Source organism: Amblyraja radiata, chromosome 2 (assembly GCF_010909765.2).
Source record: "Amblyraja radiata isolate CabotCenter1 chromosome 2, sAmbRad1.1.pri, whole genome shotgun sequence".
In the NCBI taxonomy this organism is placed as follows: domain Eukaryota; kingdom Metazoa; phylum Chordata; class Chondrichthyes; order Rajiformes; family Rajidae; genus Amblyraja; species Amblyraja radiata.
The window spans coordinates 125171644-125189446 of record NC_045957.1 but is presented as its reverse complement, the minus strand read 5'-3'; the positions used below and the strand labels follow the sequence as shown (position 1 = coordinate 125189446).

At 48.1% G+C, this 17803-nt stretch overlaps 1 protein-coding gene across 1 annotated transcript; it reads left to right on the top strand.

The window, feature by feature from the left end:
• The first annotated feature begins 209 nt into the window (after window positions 1-209).
• cdcp1 (CUB domain containing protein 1) lies at window positions 210-12378 on the top strand. The gene is made up of 3 exons (XM_033038940.1): window positions 210-377; window positions 9422-9643; window positions 11939-12378. The coding sequence occupies exons 1-3, from the start codon at window positions 323-325 to the stop codon at window positions 12331-12333; spliced, it is 672 nt and encodes a 223-aa protein (XP_032894831.1). The 5' UTR covers window positions 210-322; the 3' UTR covers window positions 12334-12378.
• The last annotated feature ends 5425 nt before the right edge of the window (window positions 12379-17803 follow it).

Here is a 17803-nt window from a genome sequence, read left to right as displayed (position 1 = left end):
CCCACTCCCTCCATCCCTCCCTCCCTCCCCTCTCTCCTCTCCCTCTCCCTCCTCCCCCTCCCCTCCCCCCCCCCCCCCCCTCCCTCCCCCCCCCCTCTCTCTCTCCCCCTCTCCCTCTCCCCCTCTCCCTCTCTCTCTCCTTTCCCTCTCCCTCTCCCCCTCTCCCTCTCCCTCTCCCTCCCTCTCTCCCCCGGACCCGCCCAGTTACAGGTGAGGCGACGCATCAGGAAGCGGCCGATCCCGACAAGCAGGAAGGAAGGAGCGAGGATCGTGTGTCTGTGTCTCTCTGTCTGTGTCTCTGCTCCTCCCGGGACCCGCGGAGATGCCGGGCGTCGCCCTCGGCCTCGTGTTACTGCTGCTCCGGCTGCCGGCACCGGGTGAGCGGGGAGAGGGGAGAGGGAGTGGAGGTGGAGGACAGGGAGAGGGAAGTGGGATTGGGAGGGGAGGGAGAGGGGAGTTAGAGGGAGGGAGTGGAGAGGGTCCAGGGGCAGCGGGGAACCGGGGTGAGGGTGAGGGTCTGGGTCGGGACACTCCGGGCATCAGGCACCTTCAGCAACATACAACAGTACAGCACAGCTCAGGCCCTTCGGCCCACCTTGTCTGTGCCCAACGTGATGCTGTTAAACTGGCTTCAGGGAACTGCAGGTGCAGGAACCCTGAACAAAACAGCAAGTGCTGGAGGAACTCAGCGGGTCAGGCAGCATCTGTGGAGGGAATGGACAGACGTGATTTGGGGGGGGGGGGGGGGGTGGGATTGACAAATTGGGAGTATAAAGATGGAGTTGAAGGGGAAGTGGCTACAGGAAAAATTACAAAAGATTCTCAAATTAATGGGAAGGAAAGCTTGAGAATGGACAACAGAGTAAGGTCAGGGCCAATTGCGAGGGGGGAAGTGAATACGGAGGTCAAAGTGCTGTATATGAATGCGCGAAGTATAAGGAATAAAGTGGACGAGCTTGAGGCTCAGTTAGAAACGGGCAAGTATGATGTTGTGGGAATTACTGAGACATGGCTGCAAGAGGGCCAGGGCTGGGAACTGAATATTCAAGGGTATACATCCTATCGAAAAGACAGATAGGTGGGCAGAGGGGGTGGGGTTGCTCTGTTGGTGAGGAATGAAATTCAGTCCCTTGCAAGGGGTGACATTGAAACAGGAGATGTGGAGTCAGTATGGATAGAACTAAGGAATTGTAAGGGTAAAAAGACCCTAAAGGGACTAATCTACAGGCCCCCAAACAGTAGCCTGGACATAGGGTGCAAGTTGAATCAGGAGTTAAAATTGGTATGTAGTAAAAGTAATGCTGTGGTTGTTATGGGAGATTTCAACATGCAGGTAGACTGGGAAAATCAGGTTGGTACTGGACCCCAAGAAAGGGACTTTGTAGAGTGCCTTCGTGATGGATTCTTAGAACAGCTTGTATTGGAGCCTACCAGGGAGAAGGCAATTCTGGATTTAGTGTTATGTAATGAACCGGATTTGATAAAAGACCTCGAGGTTAATGAGCCATTAGGAGGCAGTAACCATAACATGGTCAGGTTTAATCTACAATTGGAGAGGGAGAAGAGTAGATCGGAGGTGTCAGTGTTGCAGCTGAATAATGGGGACTATGGGGCCATGAGGGAGGAGCTGGCCAAAGTTGACTGGAAAGATACACTAGCAGGAATGATAGTGGAACAAAAATGGCAAGTGATTCTAGGAATAATACAGAAGGTGCAGGATCAGTTCATTCCTAGGAGGAAGAAAGATTCCAAGAGGAGTAAGGGGCGACCGTGGCTGACAAGGGACGTCAGGGACAGTATAAAAATTAAAGCGAAGAAGTACAATGTAGCAAAGATGAGCGGGAAGCAAGAGGATTGGGTAATGTTTAAAGCACAACAGAAGATAACTAAAAAGACAATACGGGGAGAAAAGATGAGGTACGAAGGTAAGTTAGCCAAGAATATAAAGCAGGATAGTAAAAGCTTCTTTAGGTGTGTGAAATAACTGAAACAACTGATGGCAGTTATATAGGGCCCTGGTGAGACGACGTCTATTGAGTATTGTGTACAGTTTTGGTCTCCTAATTTGAGGAAGGACATCCTTGTGATTGAGGCAGTGCAGCGTAGGTTCACGAGATTGATCCCTGGGATGGCGGGACTGTCATATGAGGAAAGATTGAAAAGACTAGGCTTGTATTCATTGGAGTTTAGAAGGATGAGGGGGAACCTTATGGAAACATATAAAATTATAAATGGACTGGACAAGCTAGATGCAGGAAAAATGTTCCCAGTGTTGGGTGAGTCCAGAACCAGGGGCCACAGTCTTAGAATAAAGGGGAGGTCATTTAAGACTGAGGTGAGAAAAAACTTTTTCTCCCAGAGAGTTGTGAATTTATGGAATTCCCTGCCATAGAGGGCAGTGGAGGTCAAGTCACTGGATGGATTTAAGAGAGAGTTAGATAGAGCTCTAGGGGCTAGTGGAGTCAAGGGATATGGGGAGAAGGCAGGCACGGGTTATTGATAGGGGACGATCAGCCATGATCACAATGAATGGCGGTGCTGGCTCGAAGGGCCGAATGGCCTCCTCCTGTACCTATTTTCTATGTTTCTATGAAGAGGAAAAGATTAGTTAAGACCAAAGTTGGACCCTTGAAGACCGAAAAAAGTGAATTTATTATGGGGAACAAGGAAATGGAAAATGAATTGAACAGGTACTTTGGATCTGTCTTCACTAAGGAGGACACAAACAATCTTCCTGATATAGCAGTAGCCAGCGGATCTGGGGTGACAGAGGAACTGAAGGAAATCCACATAGGCAGGAAATGTTGTTTGATAGACTGATGGGACTGAAGGCTGATAAATCCCCAGGGCCTGATGGTCTGCATCCCAGGCTACTTAAGGAAGTGGCTCTAGAAATCATGGATGCATTGGTGATAATTTTCCAATGTTCTATAGACTCAGGATCAGTTCCTGTGGATTGGAGGGTAGCTAATGTTGTCCCACTTTTTAAGAAAGGAGAGAGAGAAAAAACAGGGAATTATAGACCAGTTAGCCTGACATCGGTGGGGAAGATGCTTGAGTTGATTATTAAAGATGTTATAGCAGCGCATTTGGAAAACAGTGATGGGATTGGTCAAAGTCAGCATGGATTTATGACGGGGAAATCATGCTTGACTAATCTTTTGGAATTTTTTGAGGATGTAACAAGTAGAATGGACAAGGGAGAGCCAGTGGATGTGGCCTATCTTGACTTTCAAAGAGCCTTTGACAAGGTCCCACATAAGAGATTAGTGTGCAAAATTAGAGCACATGGTATTGGGGGTAGAGTATTGCCATGATAGAGAACTGGTTGGCAGACAGGAAGCAAAGAGTAGGAATTAACAGATCCTTTTCAGAATAGCAGGCAGTGCCTAGTGGGGTGCCGCCCAGTTATTTACAATATATATTAACGATTTAGACGAGGGGATTAAATGTGACATCTCCAAGTATGCGGATGACACAAAGCTGGGGGGCAGTGTGAGCTGCGAGGAGAATGCTATGAGGCTGCAGGGTGACGTGGATAGGTTGGGTAAGTGGATTGATGCATGGCAGATGCAGCATAATGTGGATAAATGTGAGGTTATCCACTTTGGTGGCAAGAACAGGAAGACAGATTATTATCTGAATGGTGTCAGATTAGGAAAAGGGGAGGTGCAACGAGACCTGGGTGTGCTTGTACATCAGTCACTGAATGTAAGCATGCAGGTATAGCGGGCAGTGAAGAAAGCTAATGGCATGTTGTCCTTTATTGCGAGAGGATTTGAGTATAGGAGCAAGGAGCTCCTACTGCAGTTGTACAGGGCCTTGGTGAGACCACACCTGGAGTATTGTGTTCAATTTTGGTCTCCTAATTTGAGGTAGTGCAGCGTAGGTTCACAGGGTTAATTCCCGGGATGGCGTGACTGTCATATGATGAAAGAATGGAACGGCTGAGCTTGTATTCACTGGAATTTAGAAGGATGAGAGGGAATCTTATAGAAACATAAAATTATTAAGGGATTGGACAGGCTAAATGCTGGAAAAGTGTTCCTGATGTTGGCGGAGTCCAGAACCAGGGTAAGAATAAGGGGTCGGCTATTTAGGACTGAGATGTGGAAAATATTTTTCACCCAGAGAGTTGTGAATCTGTGGAATTATCTGCCACAGAAGGCAGCGGAGGCCAATTCACTGGATGTTTTCAAGAGAGAGTTAGATTTTGCTCTTGGGGCTACAGGATCAAGGGATATGGGGAAAAAGAAGGAAAGGGGCACTGATTTTAGATGAGCAGCCATGATCATATTGAATGGCGGTGCTGGCTCGAAGGGCCGAATGGCCTACTCCTGCGCCTATTGTCCATGTTTCTCACTGTCCACAACTCCAGCAGGCTTGGTGTCAACCGCAAAGTTACCAACCTGTCGACCTTTCCGTCCATTGATATATACGTGTGTGACTTGGACTCTACTTATTGAACTAGTGGCTGGGAGCAGGGATGGAGGCAAAGAATGCTGGAGATTCTGTGAGAAGTGAAATGCAGGGGATTGATTGCAGCACAAACGCTGGCATGCACCATTTCCTGCGTGTGTTTGGCCCGCGGTTACGGAATGTGCCTGCACTCCGGAGCGAGCTGGTGACCAGTGTGGGAGGAACCGTAAGGACCTGTGAGGTTATCCACTTTGGCAGCAAAATCAAGGGGGCAGATTATTATCTCAATGGGGTTAGGTTCGGTAAGAGGGAGGTGCAGCGAGACCTGGGCGTCCTTGTACACCGGTCACTGAAAGTTGGCTTACAGGTACAGCAGGCAGTGAAGAAAGCTAATGGAATGTTGGCCTTCATAACAAGAGGATTTCAGTATAGGAGTAGAGAGGTTCTTCTGCAGTTGTATAGGGCTCTGGAGAGACCACATCTGGAGTATTGTGTACAGTCTTGGTCTCCTAATTTGAGGAAGGACAACCTTGTGATTGAGGCAGTGCAGCATAGGTTCACGAGATTGATCCCTGGGATGGCGGGACTGTCATATGAGGAAAGATTGAAAAGACTAGGCTTGTATTCACTGGCGTTTAGAAGGATGAGGGGGGATCTTATAGAAACATATAAAATTATAAAAGGACTGGACAAGCTAGATGGAGGAAAAATGTTCCCAATGTTGGGCAAGTCCAGAACCAGCGGGCACAGTGTTAGAATAAAGACGAGGTCATTTAAGACTGAGGTGAGAAAAAGCTTTTTCACCCAGAGAGTTGTGAATTTATGGAATTCCCTGCCACAGAGGGCAGTGGAGACCAAGTCACTGGATGGATTTAAGAGAGAGTTAGATAGAGTTCTAGGGGCTAGTGGAGTCAAGGGATATGGGGAGAAGGCAGGCACGGGTTATTGATAGGGGACGATCAGCCATGATCACAATGAATGGCGGTGCTGGCTCGGAAGGGCCGAATGGCCTCCTCCTGCACCTATTTTCTATGTTTCTATGACCATGGACAAGGGTGGAAGGTCACACCATGTGCCTTCTCTGTACAAACCACATTATTAGCATTGAAGCCAAACTTCCCCACCGCACTGTCGGCCACAGACATTAGTCTGCACAAGAACACAGCTGCCTGTGGCAGTGACTCATGGCTGCACCCACGTTCATGTAGATACTGGCGGACGGCTGCTCATCGGTGGAACGGTCCTCATTGTGAGAGAGGGCAGAATGGGGGGAAAGTCTAAGGAAATGGCTGATTGAGGCAAGTCCCAGCCACACACAATAGAGCTGGGGCTTAAATATCTTTTACTGGAAGTGGCTGGGGAGAGGCAGAGTGATGCATCATGAAATAAAAAAATGATATAGGGGCCAGATTCAGATTCAAACTTTATTGTCATTGTGCAGTGTACAGTACAGAGACAACGAAATGCAGTTAGCATCTCCCTAGAAGAGCGACATAAATATGAACAATAAATAAATATATTTATGTGCATACAGTCACAGTAGTGCAATTATTGTTTTTCCTGGTGGGAGGAGTGTCCGGGGGGGGGGGGGGGGGGGGGGGGTGATTGGCAATCACCGAGGTACAGTGTTGAGTAGTGTGACAGCCGCAGGGAAGAAGCTGTTCCTGGACCTGCTGGTCCGGCAACGGAGAGACCTGTAGCGCCTCCCGGATGGTAGGAGGGTAAACAGTCCATGGTTGGGGTGAGAGCAGTCCTTGACGATGCTGAGCGCCTTCCGCAGACAACGCTTGCTTTGGACAGACTCAATGGAGGGGAGCGAGGAACCGGTGATGCGTTGGGCAATTTTCACCACCCTCTGCAGTGCTTTCCGGTCGGAGACAGAGCAGCTGCCGTACCATACTGTGATACAGTTGGTAAGGATGCTCCCGATGGTGCAGCGGTAGAAGTTCACCAGAATCTGAGGAGACAGATGGACCTTCTTCAGTCTCCTCAGGAAGAAGAGACGCTGGTGAGCCTTCTTGATCAGAGTTGATGTATTGTGGGTCCAAGAGAGATCATCGGAGATGTTGACTCCCAGGAACCTGAAGCTGGAAACACGTTCCACCTCTGTCCCGTTGATGTGGATGGAGGTGTGCGTGCCGCCCCTAGACTTCCTGAAGTCTACAATGAGCTCCTTGGTCTTCTTGGAGTTAAGGGCCAGGTTGTTGTCAGCGCACCATGCTGCTAGGCGCTGGACCTCCTCCCTATAGGCTGACTCATCGTTTTTGCTGATGAGGCCAATCACCGTTGTATCATCTGCATACTTGATGATGGTGTTAGTACCATATACAGGTGTGCAGTCGTAGGTGAAGAGGGAGTAGAGGAGGGGGCTCAGCACACAGCCCTGTGGAACGCCGGTGTTCAGGGTGAGGGTTGAAGAGGTGTGCTTGTCTAACCTAACAGACTGGGGTCTGTTGGTTAGAAAGTCCAGTATCCAGTTGCAGAGGGAGGGGTCGATGCCCAGGTTACCGAGTTTGCTGATCGGTTTAGAGGGTATAATGGTGTTGAATGCTGAGCTGTAATCGATGAACAGCATTCTTACGTAAGTGTCTCTGTTGTCGAGGTGGGAGAGGGCGGAGTGAAGTGCCGTTGAGATGGCATCCTCCGTACTCCTGTTCTTGCGGTAGGCAAACTGATAGGGATGCAATGTGGGGGGTAGGCAGCCTTTGAGGTGTGCCAGGACCAGCCTCTCGAAGCACTTGGTGACGATGGGAGTAATGTGCAACTGGGCGGAAGTCGTTGAGGCTCGCCGCAGTGGAGTGTTTTGGCACCGGCACGATGGAGGTGGTTTTAAGGCACGTGGGGACACAGTCTAAGAATAAAGGGGAGGCCATTTAAAACTGAGATGAGAAAAAACTTTTTCATCCAGAGAGTTGTGAATCTGTGGAATTATTAAGAGATTGGACAGGCAGTGGAGGCCGATTCACTGAATGAATTTAAAAGAGAGTTAGATAGAGCTCTAGGGGCTAGCGGAATCAAGGGATACGGGGAGAAGGCAGGAACGGGGTACTGATTGTGGATGATCAGCCATGATCACAATGAATGGCGGTGCTGGCTCAAAGGGCCGAATGGCCTCCTCCTGCAACTATTTTTCTATGTTTCTATATGAAAATGCAATTCAACAGCAAGGTTAGCATAAACCTCACAGACTTCATCATTGAATCATAGAATGAATAAATGATCAGGTTTAGATCGATATGCAACTCACATTGAATCTTCTCCATTAGATCATTTTATAGGAATCTGAGGGGTAACTTTTTCACACAAAGATTCAGATTCAGAATCAGATTCAGATTCAACTTTAATTGTCATTGTCCGTGTACAGTACAGAGACAACGAAATGCATTTAGCATCTCCCTGGAAGAGCGACATAGCATATGATTTGAATAAATATTTACATTAGCATATATACAGACATAGTGTTTTTCCTGTGGGAGGAGTGTCCGGGGGGGGGGGTGGGGTGATTGGCAGTCACCGAGGTACGTTGTTGAGTAGAGTGACAGCCGCCGGGAAGAAGCTGTTCCTGGACCTGCTGGTCTGGCAACGGAGAGACCTGTAGCGCCTCCCGGATGGTAGGAGGGTAAACAGTCCATGGTTGGGGTGAGAGCAGTCCTTGGCGATGCTGAGCGCCCTCCGCAGACAACGCTTGGTGGGTGTATGGAACAAGCTGCCAGAGGAGGTAGTTGAGGCTGGGACTGTAACAACATTTAAAAGCCATGTGGACAGGTACATGGATAGGAAAGGTTTGGAGGGATATGGGCCAAGCGCAGGCAGGTAGGACTAGTGTAGATGGGACATGTTGGTCGGTGTGGGCAAGTTGGGCTGAAGGGCCTGCTTCCATGCTGTATGAATATTAATCTTCCTACACCGTTCCAGAGGGTGGGTGGGATCCAGAAGGTGGTGGAGGCAGCGACACTCGCTACAGTTAACAACCATCGAGACAACTTCAAACTCCTCGGAGTCAATATCACCGACAACTTCTCCTGGACCACCCATATTGAAGCAACGACCAAGAAAGCACACCGACGCCTCTACTTCCTTACAAGGCTTAGGAAGTTCAGCATGTTCCCCACAACTCTCATCAACTTCTACAGATGCACCACAGTCGGCATTATATCGGGATGCATCACAGCACGGTTTGGGAACAGCTCCATCCAAGACCGCAAGAAATTGCAGCGAATTGTGGACGCAGCCCTGACCATCACACAAACCAACCTCCCTTCCATTGACTCCATCTACACCTCACGCGGCCTCGGCAAGGCCAGCAGCATAATCAATGACCAATCGCACCCCGGTCACTCCCTCTTCTCCCCTCTCCCATCAGGCAAAAGGTACAGAAGTGTGAAAACGCACACATCCAGATTCAGGGACAGTTTCTTCCCAGCTGTTATCGGGCAACTGAACCATCCTACCACAACCAGAGAGCAGTGCTGAACTACTATCTACCTCATTGGTGACCCTTGGACTATCCTTGATCGGACTTTGCTGGCTTTACCTTGCACTAAATGTTATTCCCATATCATGTATCTGTACACTGTAAATGGCTCGATTGTAATCATGTATTGTCTTTCCACTGACTGGTTAGCACGCAACAAATGCTTTTCACTGTTCCTCGGTACACGTGACAATAAACTAAACTGAACTGAATTGACAAAGAAGTGAATGGTCAGGCATGTGGACTGAGTTATGCTGGGACATAGGATCAGCACAGATGGAGACGTGATGGTCCACAGCGACAGGGTGGGCCGAATGGCCTTTTCTAATGTGCAGGAAGGAACTGCAGATGCTGGTTTAAACTGAAGAAAGACCTAAAATGCTGGAGTAACTCAGCGGGACAGGCAGCATCTGTGGAGAGAAGGAATGGGTGACGTTTAGGGTCGAGACCCGTCTTCAGACTCTTGTAACGCTTTTAGAAGCATCTTTCTAAGGCCTTTACTAATGTTGGATCTGGTTTGTCACACAGGTGCTGAGATGGTGTTGGTCACCACCGGTCTGGATGTGACCATTAACATCAGACAAGCCGTCGGCAGTCCGAGCTTTGCCGACTGCCAAATGTGTATCGTGGGGGATGGTGATATAGTTTGTCATCAGGAGTATCGGTTCCTTCCGAATGTCTCTCTCCTCATCAACTTCACCTGCGCAGATCCCCAGCACGCCTTCACCATGGATGTGAGGAAAGATATTGGTGAGGATGCACTGTTTGCCATCAGCTTCCACCTCGTGTTGCTTTGTCATTGTAGATGCAGTAAGCAGAAACTTCAACATCAACTTCAGGACCTCTAGACCTTCAAACTCCTGCCAGCTGAGCCGTTAGTGTACGTACACTGGTGGGCTGGGTCACTGATGGACTGTCATCAGGAGACCTTCCCCCCCCCCCCCCCCCCCACCCGGGGGATGTCAACCACTCCGTGTCAGTCCACGTCATTGATATTTATTTATTTATTTATTTATTTATTCCGAACAAGTAAAGACATTAAAGACATTAATAGTAACAAAATCGAAATTATCAAACAATTGGACATTACAATCAATATTTACAAAGCAATGAGAAGAACAAAAGCAAAGTTCCAATGTCCAACTCTGTGTCTGTACAAGCTCGAAAAGGAGTGGGAAGAAGAATAACTTATTAAATCTCACCCCTTTTCTCCAACACTTCTACCATATTTAAAAATCAATTAATTATTAATAATAATACTACCCTAGGCAATTTCCCATAATACCTACAGACATATATATACATACAACTATTATGCACATACAAACTTCATAACTGAAGTACCCAAACATAAGAAACAATAGTAAAGCAATAGATAAACATCAACCCCCACTTGTCAACCATCCCCTCCATCCCTGTACCCCTTGAAAATTATTTTTTTATATATCATTTTAAAATGATTCATGTTTGTGCATTGCTTTAATTCCCCGTTCAATTTATTCCACACTCCTACTCCACAAACCGAAATACAAAAGGTTTTTCTAGTCGTACGGACTTTTTGTTTCTTAAAGTTAAATATTCCTCTTAAATTGTAACCCCCCACACGCTCGTTAAATAATTTTTGAATGTTTCCAGGTAAATTTTTATTTTTGGCCCTAAACATTATCTGAGCTGTTTTGAATGTAACCAAATCTTCTAATTTTAATAATTTTGACTCTACAAATAATGGATTCGTATGACCCAGATACTTAGCATTATGGATAATACGAAATATGGTCACATGCGGCCGGCATCACTGCCATAAATAAGACCATCTGTCCACTGCCGTTGTGGGATCTTGCTGTGCATAAATTGGCTCTCCCAACAGCATGACAAACGTGACTCTTTCAAAAGTCTGTCATGGGCTGCAAGTCACTTCCTGCCAAGTCCTGTGAAATGCACGATGGATCTGAATCTTTGAGTATCACTGCCGACCAGCAGCCAGGGTGATAGACGCAACTTCAGGTTCCTCCCCATCTCTCCAAGGGGACCTCCTCATGGCTCCATTCTCCAAGCGACCTCTCAATCTCCAGGGGACCTCTCCATGCTCCAGGTTTCTCCCAATCTCCCCATTCTCCAGGTGACCTCCCAATCTCCCCATTCTCCAGGTGACCTCCTCATCTCCCCATTCTCCAGGGGACCTCCTCATCTCCCCATCTCTCCAACGGATCTCCTCATGGCACCATCTCTCCAGGTGACCCCCTTCTCTCCAATATTCTGGGATCCTGGTCTCCACCCCATCTCTCCATTCTCTCCAGCTTCTGTAATCCTACAAAATGTCAATACAATACAATACAATATTTATTCAATGTCATTTGAATCTCAGTGAGGCTCAAACGAAACTCTGTTTCTACAGCCATACAAACAAAACAATTCCTACAAGACACACAAACAATTCAATTTACACAAACATCCATCACAGTGAATCTCCTCCTCACTGTGATGGAAGACAAAGTCTTTTCTCTCCCCTGCACCATTTTTCTCCCAACGTTGAAGCCCCAGGCGGGCGATGGTAGGTCCCACGGCTGTTTAAGGCTGTTAAACACTGTCCACACTTGAACCTCTCGTTCATCCTCAATTGAAGTCCCTCCACCGTGGACACCGACCCCGAGCCCACCGACTCCATCTTTGTGCCTCAATTTCCTGCTTTAGAACGTTTCCCAAACACTACTCCAAGCTTGTAGTTGGCTGCTTTGCTGAAATTCCGCTTGACTAATTCTGCGGTAAACCCGGGACCTCTTCGCTGTGTTTGGAGGCTTCGCGTGGACAGAATGTGCGGCTATTGGCCGTTGTAATGTTCTCCCTCACCTCGATCGTAATCATGTATTGTCTTTCCGCTGACTGGTTAGCACGCAACAAAACACAGCCTTTCACTGTCCCTCGGTACACGTGACAATAAACTAAACTAAACTCAAAGCCGTCCCTTTCGATAGAAAGACGAGTAAACAATTTAGATTAATTTCAGATTAGTTGAACCGTTAATGACAAACGTTGCTCTTCTGGCAGGAAAGGATCACGATCTGGAAGACCTTCTCCCTCAGGACCTGCCCAGGTTGAACACCACGTACATATGGGCCATCAACGTCCTCTACAAGGTTGGTGTGGGGATAAACTTTGGTGGGACGCCAGTGTGGCAGACAGACCTCGCCCACTGTCCAGACCTGGTCCAGTACAGGGTGACGGGTCACGTTCAGTATGACAACACGTCGGAGGTCCCAGTTGGTACATTTTGTAGGAATGGAACCATTTCCAACCTGAAGATTCAAGGTCGGACTTTGATCACCCTCGAGGTGCCTTGGAGCGAGATGAATGATGACACCGGATTTCAGCTTTCCTTCGTGCCTCCAATAGGAAGTAGGTGCAGAATAATTGTACACCTTCAAATACTGTACGTCTTGTAAGAGATAAGGTCTGGTTTGTAGTGGGTCTTGTTTCTTCCTATTCATCCTTTTACTGGCTGTGAGACTCAATAGACAATAGGCGCAGGCGGCCCTTCGAGCCAGCACCGCCATCCAATAGACAATAGGTGCAGGATTAGGCCATTCGACCTTTCGAGCCAGCACCGTCATTCAATGTGATCATGGCTGATTATCCACAATCAGGACCCCGTTCCTGCCTTCTCCCCATATCCCCTGACTCCGCTATCTTTAAGAGCCCTATCAAATTCTCTCTTGAAAGACTCGCTCAACAAAGTTCCTGACATATCCTCAACTTTTAATAATTTAATCTGTGGCGTGGAAATTATTGATCGAAGGTTCAAAGGTATCAAAGGTATTTTATTCGTCACATTCACATACACCTAGGTGTAGTGAAGTGAAATGCTTCTTGCCATTTTGCAGCACATAAAGAAGGAATACAGACATAACATTAATAAGAGTTTTAAACATAAAGAACATCCCCCCACAATGGTTCCCATTATGAGGGAAGGCACAAAGTCCAGTCCCCAACCCCAGTTCACCCATAGTCGGGCCCATTGAGGCCTCCACAGTTGCCTCTACGGAGGCCCGATGTTCCAGGCCATTCTCGCCGGGTGATGTTGCTTCGGCGTCGGGAGAGTCCTCTCAGCGGCCTGGGAACCCTGGAATGGCCGCTTCCGTACTGGAGGCCGCGGCTTCCAAAGCCAACAAGGCCGCGCCGGTTGGAGCTCCACAACTGGCGATCTCATCTAGAGATCTCAGGCTCCCGGTGTAAAGTTCAGCGCCGCCGCCCGCAGCTGGCCGCTCCACAGTCCCGCAGCTCCATGATGTTTTCCTCAGCGATCTTCAGCTCACCGGAGCTCCAGCGCGGCGACCCAGGCAAGGCATCGCCCGCTCCGCGATAGCGCTCCAGCGCTGTGCCGCCGCCGAAGCCGTGGTTCTGTGCGGTCCCCGACAGGAAACGCCGCTCCAGGCCCGCTGGTAGGCCGCGAGGACGGGTCGAAGCTGCAGCCCGGAGAAAAGCTGCCTCTCCGACCAGGTAGGGACCCTGAAAGGTAGTTTCCCCCTTTCCCCCCCCCCACATAAAAAAGTTTAGACCTCCAAACAAAACACTTAACTAACTAAAAATAAAAATAAAAAGATGAAAAGACAGACAGCTGCTGGCTGGGCAGCCATGCATAGGACAGCGCCCCCTACATGTGTCCTGGCATCTGGCATTTGGATAGGTTGATTGGCTGCTCGGTTGATTGGCCACAATAAATGATCCCCAGAGATAAATTAAATTAAATTAAATTAAATTTCTTTATTTATATAGCACATTTTTAGTCAACTTGCATTGACCCCAAAGTGCTTCACATAATTACATCCACACACACAGGCAAAGGTGGGTGAAGTGTCTTGCCCAAGGACACACACAGGCAAAGGTGGGTGAAGTGTCTTGCCCAAGGACACAACGACAGTATGCACTCCAAGCGGGATTCGAACCGGCTACCTTCCGGTTGCCAGCCGAACACTTAGCCCATTGTGCCATCTGTCTGACCAGATAAAGGTGGAAGATGGGTGTCCGTGTGAATGGGTGGGTGCAGGGCCTGTGTCCATCTTTATGTGGGAGACTTCAGTGGACGTCCAACTATTCCAGAAGGTGGCACCACAAGAAGTTTGTAGAACATAGAATACAGAATAGCACAGCACAGGAGCAGGCCCTTCAGCCCACAATGTCTGTGCTGTCAATGTTGTCAATCCTTATCTACCTGCACACAATCCCTGTCCCTCCATTCCCTGCATATCCATGCGCCTGTCCAAAAGGGTCTTAAACACCACTATCGTATCTGCCTCCACCACCACCCCTGGCAGCGCGTTCCAGGCACCCACCATCCTCATTTAAACTAAACCCCTGTCACCCAAAGTTTACACTCATAAGGTGCCCTCCATAATGTTTGGGACAAAGACCCATCATTTATTTATTTGCCTCTGTACTCCACAATTTGAGATTTGTAATAGAAAAAATCACATGTGGTTAAAGTGCACATTGTCAGATTTTAATAAAGGCCATTTTTATACATTTTGGTTTCACCATGTAGAAATTACAGCTGTGTTTATACATAGTCCCCCATTTTAGGGCACCATAATGTTTGGGACACATGGCTTCACAGGTGTTTGTAATTGCTCAGGTGTGTGTGAGTGCGGGGAATGTGTGGGGAGAGTCTGGGGGAGAGAAAACGGGGAATTACAGACCAGTTAGCCTGATTTCGGTGGTAGGAAAGATGCTGGAGTCAATTATTAAAGATGTAATAATGGGGCATTTGGACAGCAGTAAAAGGATTAGTCCAAGTTAACATGCATTTATGAAAGGGAAATCATGCTTGACTAATCTTCTGGAATTTTTTGAGGATGTGACAAGTAAAATGGATGTAGTGTATCTAGACTTTCAGAAAGCCTTTGATAAGTTCCCTGTACGGGAGACTGGTGACTAAAATTAGAGCACATGGTATTGGGGGTAGGGTGTTGACGTGGATAGAAATTGGTTGGCAGACAGGAAGCAAAGAGTGGAGTGAACGGGTCCTTTTCAGAATGGCAGGCAGTGGCGAGTGGAGTGCCGCAAGGCTCGGTGTTGGGGCCGCAACTGTTTACCATATATATTAATGATTTGGAAGAGGGAATTAGGAGCAACACTAGCAAGTTTGCGGATGACACAAAGCTGGATGGCAGTGTGAACTGTGAAAAGGATGTTAGGAGGTTGCAGTGTGACCCGGACAGGTTGATTGAGTGGGCAGATGCGTGCAGATGCTGTATAATATAGATAAATGTGAGGTTATTCACTTTGGCGGCAAAAACAAGGGGGCAGATTATTATCTCAATGGGGTTAGGTTAGGTAAGGGGGAGGCGCAGCGAGACCTGGATGTCCTTGTACACCGGTCACTGAAAGTTGGCTTACAGGTACAGCAGGCAGTGAAGAAAGCTAATGGAATGTTGGCCTTCATAACAAGAGGATTTCAGTATAGGAGTAAATACAATTCAATTTATTGTCATTTGGACCCCTTGAGGTCCAAACGAAATGCCGTTTCTGCAGCCATACATTACAAACAAATAGACCCAAGACACAACATAATTTACATAAACATCCATCACATTGCTGTGATGGAAGGCCAAAAAAACTTCTCTCTCCACTGCACTCTCCCCCCCGATGTCAGAGTCAAAGTCAAAGCCCCCGGCGGGCGATGGCGATTGTCCCGTGGCCATTAACGCCACGCCGGGTGATGCAAGGTCGCGCACCGGGTCTTGGTGTTAGAGCCCCCGGCGTGCGCTCGCAGCCCGCAGCCATTCCAAGCCGCGCGGGGCGGTGCTGTAAGGCCCCGCTCCAGGAGCTCTTCGACCCCGCAACTCGGGCGGGAGAAGTCGCCGCTGCGGAAGCCCCGAAAAGCGGTCTCCCTCCAGGGACCCGCGGGCTCCCGGTGTTACCGTCCGCCAAACCCGCAGTTGCAGCCACCGAATCTCCAGGGGTCGGGTCGCAGCAGCGTCCACCACAGCTCCACCCGCTCTGGACTCGGCCAGCTCCGCGACGGTGAGGTGAGTAGTCGGCACCAGGGCCCCCGGTCTTCCTGTTGGAGGCCGCTCCTCATTGCAGCCCCAACGACAATGGAGACCCGACAAAGAAAAGGTCGGGTCTCCCGTGCAGGGAGTGATTTAAAAGTTACCCCCAACCCCCCCACACCACCCCCACCCCCCCCACACACATACCCCAACAAAAATAACAAAAACTACATAAAAACATAGACATAAAATAATAAAAACGCAGACGGACTGCAGAGGCCGCAGCTGACGAGAGTCGCGCCGCCTACCGGAACACAGTAAAGTGGTTCTTCTGCAGTTGTATAGGGCTCTGGTGAGACCACATCTGGAGTATTGTGTACAGTTTTGGTCTCCTAATTTGAGTAAGGACATCCTTGTAATTGAGGCAGTGCAGCGTAGGTTCACGAGATTGATCCCTGGGATGGCGGGACTGTCATATGAGGAAAGATTGAAAAGACTAGGCTTGTATTCACTGGAGTTTAGAAGGATTAGGGGGGATCTTATAGAAACATATAAAATTATAAAAGGACTGGACAAGCTAGATGCAGGAAAAATGTTCCCAATGTTGGGCGAGTCCAGAACCAGGGGCCACAATCTTAGAATAAAGGGGAGGTCATTTAAGACTGAGGTGAGAAAAAACTTTTTCACCCAGAGAGTTGTGAATTTATGGAATTCCCTGCCACAGAGGGCAGTGGAGGCCAAATCACTGGATGGATTTAAGAGAGAGTTAGATAGAGCTCTAGGGGCTCGTGGAGTCAAGGGATGTAGGGAGAAGGCAGGCACGGGTTATTGATAGGGGACGATCAGCCATGATCACAATTAATGGCGGTGCTGGCTCGAAGGGCCGAATGGCCTCCTCCTGCACCCATTTTTTATGTTTCTATGTTAGTACAGCACAAGAACAGGCCCTTCAGCCCACAATGTCTGTGCTGTCAATGTTGCCAAGTTAAATCCTTATCTACCTGCACACAATCCCTGTCCCTCCATTCCCTGCATATTCATGCGCCTGTCCAAAAGCCTCTTAAACACCACTATCGTATCTGCCTCCACCACCACCCCTGGCAGCGCGTTCCAGGCACCCACCACCCTCATTTAAACCAAGCCACTTTCACCTAAAGTTTACACTCATAAGGTGCCCTCCATAATGTTTGGGACAAAGACCCATCATTTATTTATTTGCCTCTACTCCACAATTTGAGATTTGTAATAGAAAAAAATCACATGTGGTTAAAGTGCACATTGTCAGATTTTAATAAAGGCCATTTTTATACATTTTGGTTTCACCATGTAGAAATTACAGCTGTGTTTATACATAGTCCCCCATTTTATGGCACCATAATGTTTGGGGACAAATGGCTTCACATGTGTTTGTAATTGCTCAGGTGTGTGTGAGTGCGGGGAATGTGTGGGGAGAGTCTGGGGGAGAGAAAACGGGGAATTACAGACCAGTTAGCCTGATTTCGGTGGTAGGAAAAATGCTGGAGTCAATTATTAAAGATGTAATAATGGGGCATTTGGACAGCAGTAAAAGGATTAGTCCAAGTTAACATGCATTTATGAAAGGGAAATCATGCTTGACTAATCTTCTGGAATTTTTTGAGGATGTGACAAGTAAAATGGATGTAGTGTATCTAGACTTTCAGAAAGCCTTTGATAAGTTCCCTGCACGGGAGACTGGTGACTAAAATTAGAGCACATGGTATTGGGGGTAGGGTGTTGACGTGGATAGAAAATTGGTTGGCAGACCGGAAGCAAAGAGTGGAGTGAACGGGTCCTTTTCAGAATGGCAGGCAGTGGCGAGTGGAGTGCCGCAAGGCTCGGTGTTGGGGCCGCAACTGTTTACCATATATATTAATGATTTGGAAGAGGGAATTAGGAGCATGTG

Coding starts and splice junctions, on each gene's coding strand:
- cdcp1 (XM_033038940.1), top strand. CDS start 323: ATGCCGGGCGTCGCCCTCGGCCTCGTGTTACTGCTGCTCCGGCTGCCG. Junction 378..9,421: donor GCTCCGGCTGCCGGCACCGG/GTGAGCGGGGAG, acceptor TTTGTCACACAG/GTGCTGAGATGGTGTTGGTC. Junction 9,644..11,938: donor GGATGTGAGGAAAGATATTG/GTGAGGATGCAC, acceptor CTCTTCTGGCAG/GAAAGGATCACGATCTGGAA.